Source organism: Molothrus ater, chromosome 1 (genome assembly GCF_012460135.2).
Source record: "Molothrus ater isolate BHLD 08-10-18 breed brown headed cowbird chromosome 1, BPBGC_Mater_1.1, whole genome shotgun sequence".
Taxonomy (NCBI): Eukaryota; Metazoa; Chordata; class Aves; order Passeriformes; family Icteridae; genus Molothrus; species Molothrus ater.
Genome location: NC_050478.2, coordinates 82874643 through 82888488, shown reverse-complemented (window position 1 = coordinate 82888488; position 13846 = coordinate 82874643). Strand labels below are relative to the sequence as shown.

Genomic DNA, 13846 nt, shown 5'->3' with positions numbered 1-13846 from the left:
GTGTGCCATGCCATGGGGAAACCCCACCCTCCCCACACAAACACAGCCCCACAAAAACTGATGCTGCTCAATGCTTTTTATTGGCTGACCAAGGTTAGGGGGCTGGGAGGGGGGGTGGGCCACTTGATGGTCCAGGGAATATTGTTGGAGGTCCAGAGCTTCACTCTTCATTGAGTCCCTTCTGATGGAGAATGAGAAAAATGGACTGTGAGCATGAGGAAGTTATGGGGCTGACATGGGGCAGCTGGAGGGCAGGGGAAAGTCCCACCTTGGCTCCAATGTCACGGCTCTTGGCCCGCAGCTTGTTGACCTGGGACTCGGCAATGTCGGCACGCTCCTCTGCCTCATCCAGCTCGTGCTGCGCCTTGCGGAACTTGGCCAGGTTGGTGTTGGCCTGTTCCTCCTGAGGGTGCAGGGACACCAGTGAGGCTCCCACACAGCTGTCTGGCCTCCTGCCACCCTGCCAGCTGTCCCTCCATCCTATCTTCTTATTGCTCCATCTGGCCCATCATGGACGCACCTGTCCTTCCAGACATCCCATCTTCCAGCCACCCAACCATCTCCTCAACAAACCATCCATCTAACATCCATCCATCCATCCATCCATCCATCCATCCATCCATCCATCCATCCATCCATCCATCCATCCATCCAGCCCACCACCATCTCCACATGTCACGACCCACCCACTTTCTCTTGACCTACTCTCCTCACCCCCTGATACCCCACCCCGTGACCACCCCAAGGTCCCCTACTACTCCCCACATCCTCTCCCCCACCCCAATCCCAAAGTGTCCCCTGCTGGGGGGTGGTCCCACAGATGTCCCTCCAGTGCTCACCGCCTCCTCTGCCTGTCGCTTGTAGGCCTTGACCTTCATTTGGAGCTTGTCCACAAGGTCTTGGAGCCGGACCAGGTTCTTGCGGTCCTCTTCTGTCTGTGGGGTGAGAACATGTGGGTCAGGACAAGATCCTACCTGTGCTTTGAATCACCACGAGAGCAGTGAGGGTCAGGAGACAGTTAATGATGTTCTTGGGGAGTGGAGCCTCTCTAGATCTGTGGGTGGCCTCAACTGTGGGGCAGAAAGTGGGTTGTCTCCTTTTGTGAAGGTATCTTCTTGCCCCTGATGAGGTCCCACCTGAGGGCCTGGATCATGCAGAGACCCCATGCATGCTGGGACACTGAGAGGTGGCCTGGGTGGTTCAGGACCCAGACAATATTCTAGGTGCCACTACATATCAACAGTAGACAGTACACAGTATCAGACATACACACAGTGGGTAGTCTAGTTTACCCATGTCTGTCTGGCCAGCAGGTCAGCCATGTTCTAAGTCATGTTCAGCATGGGACATAAGGCCCTGGGGCCACAGGGAGAGTGGATGACCTCCAGGACCAGCTCAGACAACTCACCTGGTAGCTGAGTTCCTTGACACGACGCTCGGACTTGCGGAGACCCTTGACACTCTCGGCATGGCGCTTCTGCTCAGCCTCCAGCTCATTCTCCAGCTCCCGCACACGAGCCTCCAGCTTCTGCAGCTGCTTCTTGCCCCCTTTGAGGGCCAGCTGCTCGGCCTCATCCAGCCTCATCTGCAGGTCCTTGATGGTCTGCTCCATGTTCTTCTTCATCCGTTCCAGATGGGCACTGGTGTCCTGCTCCTTCTTCAGCTCCTCTGCCATCATGGCCGCCTGCCCAAGGAGAGAAGCAAGCAGGGAAGGAGGACCAAAGCATGCTCTCCTTCACCCTTCAGTGGAAGATGTCCTAGACATAGGTCCCACCATGGCACTCACATCAGTGATGGCTTTCTTGGCCTTCTCCTCAGCATTCCTGCACTCCTGGATGGCCTCTTCCACCTCTGTCTGCAGCTGGGAGATGTCAGCCTCCATCTTCTTCTTCTGGTTGATGAGGCTGGTGTTCTGGAGTTAGAGGAGAGGATCTCAGGAGGTGTCTCTTGAACTGCTGACCCATCCTTCTTCAACCCCCCAGTACTTAATGCTCCCCAACTCCCTTCCAACTCTGCAGGCTTAAAGGATCTGGAGATCTTGGTAACTCAACCCATTAGAAGCCCACATGCATTGGATGGAGGTGACCTCTATGCTTGAAGGTGTGTGATGTCTCACCTGTGAGTGGAGAAGCTGGACCCTCTCGCTGGCCTCAATCAGCTCCTGCTCAGCCAACTTGCGGGCCCTCTCAGTCTGTTCCACCACTGCCCGCAGCTCCTCCAGCTCTGACTGCAGAAGGTTGTTTCTCCTCTCCACGATGGCAATATTCTCCTTCAGGTCCTCATTGACCCGTACCATGTCATCCAGCTGCAGTTGGGTGTCCTACAAGGTGGCATGGGGGAAGAGGGTGAGTGGGGATGGTGGGGAAGTGACTCAAGGTCTACTTTCTTCCGCTCTGGGGTGGTGGGACCTACTACATGTCAACATGCTTATGGGATAGAAGTGTGATGGGTACCTTGAGGCAGCCCTGCAGTGTCTTGACTTGCTTCTGAGCCTCAGCAGCCACGCGATTGGCATGGCTGAGCTGAATCTCCATCTCATTGAGGTCACCCTCCATCTTCTTCTTCAGCCTCAGGGCCTCGTTGCGGCTCCGGGTCTCAGCATCCAGCGAGGTCTGCAGTGAGTCCACCACCCGCAGGTGATTGCGCTTGGCCTGCTCCATCTCCTCATCCTTCTCGGCCAGCTTGCGCTCATAATCTGCCTTGACCTGGTTGAACTCCAGTTGGGCCCTCAGGATCTTTCCCTCCTCATGCTCCAGAGAGGCCTGGTGGAGACAGAGAGAAATTAGAGGGACACAGAGAAGACTTGGACAACGTGGGACTCATGGAGATGTGATTTGGCTCACCTCAGCCTCCTCTAATGCAGCTTGGAGCTCCAGTTTCTCAGCATCCAGCTGCTTCCGGACCTTCTCCAGTTCGTGGATGGTCTTGTGGCTGCCACCCAGCTGCTCCGTCAGGTCCGAGATCTCCTCTGCCCAGATGATAACCAATCAGACTTGGTGGAAAGTGGTGGAATACAAAAAGGTGGGCAGGGAAAGCCCACGGTCTCACCTTGGAGATTCTTGTTTTCCCTCTTTAAAGTCTCTAAGTGATCAAGTGACTCCTCATAAGCGTTTTTCAGCTTGAAGAGCTCAGTGCTGAGGGACCTGGCCTCTTTCTGCGATGCTTCCAACTCCACCTGTGACTCTTCAAACTTCTGCTTCCACTCAGACAAGATCTATGAAGACATCACCTGCTCAGCTGCTGCTTTGCCCTTGAAGAACCCCCTTTCCATCCTCTTCCTCCTTTCCCCAATTCTCTCCTGAAAGAGACTTGAGGCTCTGCTAAAGCATGGCCCTTGAAAGCTGTTCAGATTTCTTTTTGACTTCTCCTGCCTTTTTTTGATTCACACATTTCTCTACCCCCTTCCCACCCTTCTCCTTCCATCATTTCTTGGTCCTCTCACCTTGTCAAAGTTTCTCTGCTTCTTGTCTAATGCAGCTGCTGCTGCATTTGACCGCTCCAGGTCTGCCATGAGATCTTCAATCTCATTTTGCAGTCGGTGTTTGGTCTTCTCCAGGGAGGAACACTTGGCATTGACCGCCTCTACCGCCTCCTCAGCCTCCTGTAGCCGCTGGGCCAGCTTCTTCCTGACGTGGGAGAAAACCTGGCTGTGGTGACCCATGGACTAAGTGGGCTAACTCAAAACTTCTTCCACCCACTGGTTAGCTGAGGCTCTGCTCTGGTTCTCCTCTACTATCTCCAGATTATTATACTTTCTCCAGATCCTTGTACTGTAGAAGAGTCTCCACTTCCCCGTGCCCCACAGAAGCTCCCTTCATGGGGAGATGACTCACTTGGCCTCCTCCAGTTCCTCAGTGCGCTGGATGGCATCTGTCTCATACTTGGTCCTCCACTGTGCCACCTCAGAGTTGGCCTTGGAGAGTGAGCGCTGGAGCTCAGCCTTGGCCTCTGTCTCCTCCTCATACTGCTCCCTCAGAAGGTCGCAGTCATGCCGGGCTGACTGCAGGGCATGGGCCAGTGCATTCTTGGCCTGGGAGGGGAGACAGTTACAAGGTGAGGAGAAGTTGGGTCCATATCAAGTTGAGCTATACTGGCATTCTCCAACTCCAACTGCCTAGTTACCAACCAACCAACCCAACCCAACCCAACCCAACCAACCTCCCTGTAATTCACCAGCACTACTGAATTTCTGAGGACCCTCGATTCATTTTCTCCTACTATGAGGGTAGGCTCATGATGCACTTCTCAATCCCAGACCAACCACATCCTTGGCACTGGAGGTGCCTTTCAGCCTCACTGACCCCCCAACAAAGCCCTACCTTCACTTCTTCCTCTAGCTGCCTCTTGAGGTCCTCCAGCTGTTGGGTGTAGGTGAGTTTCCCTCGTGTCATCTGGTTGATGAAGGCTTCCTTCTCCTCCAGCTGCCTAGAAAGCTCACCTGTCAGGTGGAAAGGCAGATAATCAGTTTCAAGACACACCCCAAAGCCACCCCACTGGCAAGAGTTAGGCAGTTGAGTTAGGAAGAGCAAGACCCTCACCATTCTCAGTCTGGAGCTTGGCTCGTTGAGTGGTGAGGTCATTGACCATGCGTTGAGCCTCTTCGGACTTGGTCCGGTGCTCATTCATCTGATCTTCCATGGTGCGGCACATCTTCTCCAGGTTGGCCTACAAGCAGGAAGGGCAGAAAGATGAAAGGGAACATTGAGAGGGCAGTGGAAGTGTTCTTCCTTCATGGCTGGAGGCCTGTTTCCTACCTTGGCTTTTATCAGTTGCTCCATGTTGGAGCCGACATCATCCAGCTCCAGCTTGAGCTCACTCTTCTCCTTCTCCAGCTTCTGCTTGACGCGCTGTAAGTTGTCGATCTGCTCGCTGAGCTCGGCCACGCTGTCGGCGTGCTTCTTGCGCAGTGCAGCAGCTGTGGCCTCATGCTGCAGCGTGGCCTCCTCCAGGTCCCGCCGCATCTTCTGGAACTCTGCCTCCCGCTTCTTGTTGAGCTCGATCTGCACTGATGTGGCACCACCTGCCTCCTCCAGCCGCTCGCTGATCTCCTCTAGCTCTCGTGACAGGTCTGAGCGCAGCTTCTCCACCTTGGCTCTGCCTGTCCGCTCTGCTTCCAGCTCCTCCTCCAGCTCCTCAATCCGTGCCTGTGTTCCAGGGATGAACATGTTTTCAGTGGGCTTGGTTTCACTCAACTCCTCCACTCAACTCAGCCAATCAAGCTGGAGAGTGTTTAAGTCAATTCAAGTCAACCCAACCACCTGTAGACTCTTCAGCTCAACCCAGACAGCTGTAGACCCTTCACCTCTATCAGTCTCAATCCCATCCAGTTCTTTTCAACCTAGTCAAGATCTGAGCTCTCCAGATCAACCTGGCCTTGTTTGAAGACACTCCACCTTCTCAAATTACCTTGAGGTTCTTCAACTCAACTGGTCTTGAGGACATTCCAATTGATCCATTCTAATTGGACTAACAGACAACTCAGCACAAACTTCTCTAGGGACATTGGAATGAATGTGACTCAACCCAGGTGGTCTGCTCAGCTCAGAAGATTCTACCCAAGATGCTCCCTACACCCCAAGCACTCCAAACCCATGGGTTCAGCTCAACCCCCATGAGGGCCAACCTGTCTAGGAGCCCATGAGTCATTTCAAAGCAATAAATGACAGGGAGGTTCTGGGACAAGGGATATGCCATGGGCTTCCAACCTCAGGTGGATGGCATACTGGTTTAGGTTCTTCTCAAAAAATATGAAGAAGATAATGGGGAGGACCAGTTCCTCCTTCTGCTTGACCCCCAAGCTGAAGCCCACCTCACCTGAAGTTCTTTGAGCTTCTTCTGGAGCTGGGCTGCAACTGCTTGCTCATCCTCAATTCTGGCGTTGAGGGCATTGAGCTCAAAGTCTTTCCTAGGTGTGGGGAGAAACACCAGTAAGTCATCCTTCTGAGTGCTCAGCAGAGGTGTTAGAGGTAAAGAACAAGAAAGTGTGCAGGCCCTTACTTTTTCAGCCTCTCGTCCAGTTGTTGCTTGTCATTCTCCAGGTCCATGATATTCTCCTGAGCCAACTTCAAATCACCTTCCAGCTTCCTTTTGGCCCGTTCCAGGTCCATCCGAATCTTCTTCTCTTGCTCCAGTGAACTCTCCAGCTGCAAGTGAGGAAGAGACACACCCATCAGCCCCCAGAAACTCACACTCCAGAAGGACTTCCACACCCCAAGGGACCAGTTATGTGCCTGTCATGGACTATACTCACGTCATCCACTTGCTGTTCCAGCTTGACTTTGGCCTTTGTCAATGTGTTGACCTTGTCTTCCTCTGCCTGCAGGTCATCCAGTGCTTGCTGGTGAGATTCTTGCAGGGCTTTCTTCTCCTTTGTTAGCTTGACGATGGTTTCATCCAGCCCAGCCATCTCCTCTGTGAGGTTCTTGACCTGCAGGAGGAGAAATATCAGGCCTCCAGCTTGGTACCAGAGGTAGGACAAGAGACAGGAGGTTGTTTTTGCTCTTTGTGAAGCTGGGTCTGAGTCAGGAGATGCAGGAAAACACAACCAGCCTTGGTTCTTGGTGATGCAATCCAACCAGTCTTACATTATCACAATCCAACCCAAGAAGTTTTGGGTCTTCATGACCCTCCAGCCTTGAATTTGGCAGCCCAAACAGCCTTGATTCTTGGCAACTCAGCCCAGCCAGCCTTGGGTCTTCACCAGACTCTATGCACTTTGGCTTGAGTCAGCTCAGTTCCCCACAGTTTGAGGTCAAGATGTCTCCCCACCCTCACCTTGTTCTCAGTGGCGTGTTTCTCCTTTTCCACTTTGGCCAATGACAACTCCAGGTCATCAATGTCCTTCTTCAGCTCTGAGCATTCATCCTCCAGCTTCCTTTTCTTTGCTGTCAACTCAGCATTCATCTCCTCCTCATCCTCCATCCGCTCAGTCATCTCCTTCACCTTGGCCTCCAGCTGGATCTTGTTCTTGATCAGCTGGTCACAGCGCTCCTCAGCATCAGCCAGGTTGTCTTGCTCCTGGAAGGGATAAGCTTGGTTTGAGATGAATGAAAAAGGAGCATGGGGCTGGGATATCTAGGTCACTCACAGCCTGCACTTGGAGCTGAAGGTCATTCTTCTCCTGCAGCATGGAGACCATCTTCTCCTCTAGCTCCTTCCGCCGGGCTTCTGACTTCTCTAAGGCCTCCTTCAGCCGCCCAAACTCTTCTTTCATGTTCTGTGGGAGGCACAAAGGTGCCACGTAAATCTCATTTCTCCTTTTTTGTCCCCACCTACCATTTACTCTCTCCATCCACCCACCCACCTTCCCTACCCATGGCCCTGTCCTACCTGCATCTCTTTCTCCGTCTCGGCACTCTTCAACAAGGGCTTGATCTTGAAGTAGAGTTTCATCCAAGGCCAGTTCTTCACCCCCATGAAGGCCCTGATGTTCCACTGGATCACCAGCAATGAGTCTCTGGAGAAGCCACATCAAGAAGTGGATCACCAGGGGCTTCCATTCAACATGGATGCAACACCATCTCCATCTCACCACCTACCTGCGCTCTAGGATCTTCTTGAACTCCTGACGGGACAGGAAACCACGGACTTGGGCTTGCAAGCGGGTCATGATCCGGGCCAGGCGCTCATCCCTCATCTCCTCCAGCAGCCCCAGCAGCCCAGCCTTGAAGAAGACCTTTGAGGAAAGATGAAGATAAGTGCTGCTGGCATTTGAAGGCATGATGGAGGGATGGGTAGTGGTGTGGATGGAAGGACCTCAGATGGGCACGTGGACAAGCAGATGATGGGACCACAGAGTCCATCTCGTCCCACCATGAAAACCTGGTGGATGATGGGACCACCAGAACTGAGATCAAGTGACCTCACCTTGGTGTGTCCAAATTTGTACTGGTTGTGGTCAATATCAAGGGATCCCAGGAGCTTCTCAGCGCCCTTGCGACTGTCAATGAACTGTCCCTCAGGGATGGCAGCAGGGTTCAGGATGCGGTACCTGGTGACCAGAAAGGACAGGAAACGTCTGAATTCAGTCCCAGTGGGGCTGTCCATCACATTCCCACATTTTCTCCTCTGTGCCTACCGCTGTCGGAAGTCCCCATAGAGGATGCGATTGGGGAAGCCCTTGCGGCAGATGCGGATGCCCTCTAGCACTCCATTGCAGCGAAGCTGGTGCATTACCAGGGGGTTGTTCATCACACCTGGTGGGTCATCAAGACTGGTGAGTCAAGGCCTGCCCCAGAGCACTGCAGCACTGCTCCCCACCACCACCTTTGGCTAGAGCCCAGCAGTATCCTCTGGATCAACCCTCAGGGATTGGCTCACCAGGAGACTTAGTCTCATTGGGGATGATGCAGCGGACGAAATGAGGGTGGGTAGACCGCAGGTTGGTCATCAACTTGTTGAGATTCTCCTGAACAATGGAGGAGGAGATGATGAAGGGAATGAAGACACCCCCCACCCTGTCCCACCAAGGGTTATCCCTTGCCCTGGTACATGTTTTCCAGGCTCACACACCCTGGAATCCACCAATAACCCTTGAATGCTCACCCGATGCAGGGCAGAGACAGTTTGGAAGGAGGAACCTTTCTTCTTAGCTCCTTTCCCCTTCTCCACAGCTGTTGGAGAAGAAGAGAGGATGAGATAGGACAGGGACAGGGTGGAAAGAACCCCAGATGCTGAGGAAAGGGGTTCCTCTTACGTGCATCAGCCCCAGCATAGTTGGCAAAGAGGTTGGCCAAGAGCTTCAGGGCTGATTTCTGGTAGAGCCCCACCACTGTCTCATTGAGGGGGTCCTTGTTCTTCTGCAGCCACCCGATGATGTTGTAGTCCACTGTGCCAGCATAGTGAATAAGGGCAAAGTGGGCCTCTGGCTTCCCCTTGATGTTTCGTGGCTTCCCAAAGTTGGCTGACTTGCCCAGGTGATTATCAAAGAGCTTGGCCTTGAAGGTCATGTCCGTGGCCTTGGGAAACATGCACTCCTCCTCCAGGATGGACATAATCCCCATGGGCTAGGAATAAGAGACCTTGTTGGCTACAGTGAACAACAAGTACAACCCAACTGGTCAAAGAACTTTGGGGTTCCTGCCAAGCTGCAACAAAAAGGGCCCTTCCCCAGCCCACACAAGACCCTGGGGGAGGTGGTACCTTCTCAATGAGGTCAATGCAGGCCTGGAGATCCATGCCAAAGTCAATGAACTCCCACTCAATGCCCTCCTTCTTGTATTCCTCCTGCTCCAGCACGAACATGTGGTGGTTGAAAAACTGCTGCAGCTTCTCATTGGTGAAGTTGATGCAGAGCTGCTCAAAGCTGTTGAACTGGGGAAGGAGAGAGGAGATAGCCAGTGGGATTAACAGTACAACTAATATGTTCAGCGGGTCAACCTGAGCCCCAGCAGGGTCAACACAAGTGAAAACAAAGTCATCTGACCATCCAGTATGATTAAATCTACATCCAATGGAGTCAACACAACACAGTCAACCAGGGCTTACATCAAAGATTTCAAAGCCAGCAATGTCCAGCACACCAATGAAGTACTGCCGTGGCTGCTTGGTCTCCAGTGAATTGTTGATCCTGGTTACCATCCAGTTGAACATCTTCTCATACACGGCTTTGGCCAAGGCTCCGACAGCATAAATCACCTGGAAGAAGGATGCTCCACCAGTAAGAGGGCCTCTTGGTGTTCTCCTTGCTGGAGATGGCACCATGTCGCCCCAAAAGGAAGACATTTTGTGTCATACTCACCTGCTGGACATTCTGCCCCTTGGTGACATACTCATTGCCCACCTTGACCCGAGGATGGCACAACCCCTTGAGAAGATCAGCTGAGTTCAGCCCCATTAGGTAAGCTGACTTGTCTGCCTCTGAGGATGAAGAAGTGAAAATATGAACCTGAAAGGATCGTGGAGTTCACCTGAGTTTCCACCTCAACCTTGGTTGTACCCAACCTTCTGTGCCATCTGGTTCTGCCTGCTCTTCCCGTTGTTTCTGCTTGAACTTCATGTTGCCGAAGTGCATGATGGCTCCTGTCAGTTTATAGATGGAGTTCTTCTCCTCTGGAGTGAATCCCAGGACATCAAAGGCACTCTGTGGGGCAAAAATGTGTTCAAGATCTTCTACAGCCCACAGAGACACATACACACTGCCTGATGGCCTCCCATCTCACATCCGTGGCCAGCAGCTCCTCCCCATCATCAATGGATGGAACTGTGGTCTCTCCTTGGGAGATGAAGGCATAGTCGTAGGGGTTGTTGGTCACCAGCATCATGTCTGAAAGGAGAAAAAGAGGTTGGGACAGGCAGGTCCCAAAAGGGGTGAGGGATCAGGTATTTATGGGATCAGGTTGGCAGCATAGCTCACCCAGCAGCTCTGGCTTCTTATTGGAGAGGATCTGGTAGTAAATGTGGTAGTTTCTTTCAGCCTTCAGCTGGAAGATCACACGGGACTTCTCCAGGAGGTCTGGGATGGGAATGAAGAGAAGATGAGTGGAATTTGGGATGAGGAGATAGAGGGTGAGATGGATGAATGGAGGGAGGCTTGAGGACGTGGAAGGGTAGATGAATGGTGGCATGAGGAGAAGGATGGACAGGTGGATGGAGAGATAGAGGAAGGCATGGTGGACAACAAGATGTCCTCTCATGGAGCCCTCAGCCTACTCACAGGTCTCAATGTCAGCTGATGCCAACTTCCCAGTGGCCCCAAAATGGATCCGGATAAACTTTCCCTGGAAGAATAGTGGAAGGAGGTGGAGATAGCCACCTTTTCCCAGAACACCCCAACCCACAGACTCTTCCCCACAGACTCCACCCCCTAGACTCTTCCTTACAGACACCACCCCCAACACTCACAAATCGGGATGAGTTGTCATTCCGGACAGTTTTGGCATTGCCAAAGGCTTCCAAGGCAGGGTTGGCCTGGATGATTTGGTCCTCCAGGGTGCCCTGGATGGAGTGGGACAGTGTCAGGGGGCTTCTCACAGTAAGATGCAGGGGATGAAGGGTGTGAGGTTTAAATGGATGGGAGAACACAGTGAAGGTTTTAGCAGGTGGTCAGGTTGGTGGACAGAGATGTGTGTTGATGCCGTGAGTGGATGGAGAGACAGTTAGTTGGTTGGATGGGGGTGAGACAGATGAATGGAAGGTTGGTTGGTTGGTTGGTTGGTTGGTTGGTTGGTTGGTTGGTTGGTTGGTTTGTTGGATTTTTGGGTGTTTGGTTTGGTAATTGTTTGGGTGGTTGATTGTGTCATTGGTTGGACAGACAGGCAGCAGAATGTTGCCACACCCCAGGGTGTCATGCCCCACCTACTGCCCTTACCTTGCCCGGGGCCCCCGCCTCCTTCTTGCCACGGTCACCAATGGCAGCGATGACAGCAAAGTACTGGATGACCCTCTTGGTGTTCACAGTCTTCCCCGCCCCGGATTCTCCGCTGAAGGTAGCCAAGGAGAGCAATGGTTGGGTACTGGTGGTATGGTGCTGGGGGTGGGAACTCACTGGGGAGGGATGGATAATGGACCTCCCCAAACAAGTCCATGTAGTAATAAAGGGTTGGCCAGTGGGGATGACTTCAAGAGGGAAGGGGAGGGGCTGTGTGCCAGGTGGGGGGGTCTTAGCTGTGAGCAGGATTAAGAGAGCGTTTACAGATGAGATTACTCACGTGATGAGGATGGATTGGTTCTCCCGGTCTGGTGGGATAAAGAGAAGAAACATGAGGTTCTGAAGCCCACCTTGGCTCTGCTCCACCTCTCCTGCTCCTCAAAAAGGACCAGGGAATATGGTTATGGGGTCCCTGCAGAAGGTCCCTACCTGTCAGCATGTTCTGGTAGGCATTGTCAGAGATGGAGAAGATGTGGGGTGGAGCTTCACTCCGCTTCTTTCCCCTGTAGGCAGCCACCACCTCGGCATTGTAGACAGGCAACCACTTGTAGGGGTTGACAGTCACACAGAAGAGCCCTGAGTAAGTCTGGAGAAAGGAGCAGGTTGGTCAGAGTCAGAAGGTGCTATCCCACCAGGTGGTCCAAGGGACATCTTGTGGCTAGGCAATGTCTTGGGTTTAGATCACCCCTGTGGTCTGGAGATGGGACCTTCAGGTCTGGAGATGGGACATCTTGGATATGGGGGACCAAAGAGGTCTGGAGAGAGGATGTCCCAATTCTGGGTGGCCCATGTGATCTGGAGAAGGGACATTGTGGTTTTTAGTGGCCCAAAGGGTCGGGGATATCTTGGATCTGGGTGGCTCAAGGGGTGTATAGAAGGATCATCCCAGTTATAGGTGGACCATGAGATCTGGAGAAGGGACAATTTGCACCTATGTGGCCCACGGGGTCTACAGAAGGGGTGTCTGAGTTCTGGATGGGGTCTGAAGAACCTCATGGGCTCACAACTCACATAGATCATCCAAGATGCGTAGCGGTCCTTGAGGTTGTAAAGGACGGCGGGCTCATGGAGGAACGTCAGCATGGCCATGTCCTCAATCTTGTCGAACTTGGGGGGGTTCTGCTGCATGATCTGGTCCTCCTTGACCGTCACTGTCTGCTCAAGGTAAGCAGGACCCCATGGAGCAGGAACACAGGGCAAGGAGTTGCCCCAGTTGTTCCCTCCCAAAGGGCTGGGAGCTGGGCATCTTAGTGCTCACTTGAGAGCCAGAGGAGGTCTAGGTGTCCCTCAAGTGGTATAGAAGATGTTTTGGGGTCTGGGTGTCTCTGGGATAATAGAGGAGGTTGGATGGGGTCTAACTGTGCAGTGGGTTCTGGGAAAGGTGGAGCAGGGTCTGGGTATTTCCTGGGTTCTAGAGAAGATGCTGTGGAATCTGAGCATCCAGTGGGTGCTGGAGAAGGCACGTCGGGGTCTAGATGTTTCTTGGGTTCTAGAGAAGGTGGATTGGGTTCTTTGTGTCCCATGTGGGTATTCTGGTGTCCCAGGTGTAGCTGGGGTCCCCCCACCTTGCCATGTTCAGTCTCAGCAGTGATCTTGGAGCCCTCACGGCTGACAATGGTGGCCTTGACAAATTCCTCCTTTTCATCAGGGACGAAGATGTCCTTCTTCAGGTCGAAGGGGCGGGTCTGGGCAGCCAGCCGTTCCTTCTCCGACTTGCGGAGATAGGGGGCAGCCTCCCCAAATTCAGCCATCTCCACATCAGGCATGGTGGCGTTGGACAGGGCTGTGTGGGGTAGGAAGGATCAGACCCTCCAAGTGCTACCAGTTGACCACCCAAGCTCTTTCCTTGGTGAACCCATCATTCCCTGTTCTTCTCCACATCTACCACTTCCACCTGGTCAACCCAACTCCTTCATTCCTCCCCCGTGCTCCCAGTTCCTCTCCAATGGCCCCACTCCTCCCAGCTGGCCTATCCCAAGTCCATCTTCAGTGCTTCCATTATCTAGAGTTCCCTCTCAATGCTTCCAGTTCCTCTCCAGTGTTCCCAGTCAGCCCCATCCAAAGTCCATCCTTGGTGATCTCATCTTCTCCCGTTCTTCTCCAGTGCTCCCAGTTCCTTTACAGTGCTCCTAGTTCCTGCCAGTCCTCATCTCCATCCCAAGTTCCTTCTTGGAAGTACCAGTGCCCTCCCCAGTTCTCCCTGTTCCTTGCAGTGCCTCACACTGCCTGCCCTTTATCCCACCCCAACACCTTCCAGTACCCCCCAGTACTCCTGCGTCCCTCCCAGTCCTTTCCAATTCCCTACAGACCCTCCCGGTATCATCCCAGACCCTCCCAGACACCCCCAGTCTCCCCAGTCACCCCTCAGTTCCTTCCACTACTCAGCCCCACCTCTCTCTGTGGTCTCCGAGTCAGGGGGTGACAGTGCAGACTCAGGGCGGTTCTGGTCCTGCTCCGGGACACAACAACCCCCCCACA

At 53.3% G+C, this 13846-nt stretch overlaps 1 protein-coding gene across 2 annotated transcripts; it reads right to left on the bottom strand.

Moving 5' to 3' along the window:
• Positions 1 to 160: 160 nt before the first annotated feature.
• Positions 161 to 13134, bottom strand: LOC118683977 (myosin-7). 2 transcript variants are annotated; one of them, XM_036378620.1, is made up of 39 exons: positions 12934 to 13134; positions 12380 to 12523; positions 11798 to 11954; positions 11649 to 11676; positions 11309 to 11420; positions 10843 to 10935; positions 10655 to 10718; positions 10355 to 10453; positions 10161 to 10264; positions 9943 to 10081; positions 9740 to 9858; positions 9487 to 9636; positions 9142 to 9312; positions 8696 to 9005; positions 8545 to 8612; positions 8320 to 8407; positions 8078 to 8195; positions 7867 to 7990; positions 7539 to 7675; positions 7330 to 7456; positions 7088 to 7216; positions 6775 to 7017; positions 6251 to 6427; positions 5998 to 6143; positions 5815 to 5905; positions 4755 to 5144; positions 4539 to 4665; positions 4320 to 4438; positions 3834 to 4030; positions 3443 to 3626; positions 3049 to 3214; positions 2844 to 2968; positions 2454 to 2762; positions 2117 to 2320; positions 1787 to 1912; positions 1409 to 1684; positions 840 to 935; positions 269 to 403; positions 161 to 181 (listed from the first exon to the last, which is right to left on the bottom strand). In XM_036378620.1, exons 1-39 carry the CDS (start codon positions 13132 to 13134, stop codon positions 161 to 163), a joined length of 5814 nt encoding a protein of 1937 aa, XP_036234513.1. The 2 variants fall into 2 exon arrangements, with proteins under 2 accessions (XP_036234513.1, XP_036234514.1); XM_036378621.1 differs by having other exon boundaries at positions 161 to 178.
• Positions 13135 to 13846: the final 712 nt, after the last annotated feature.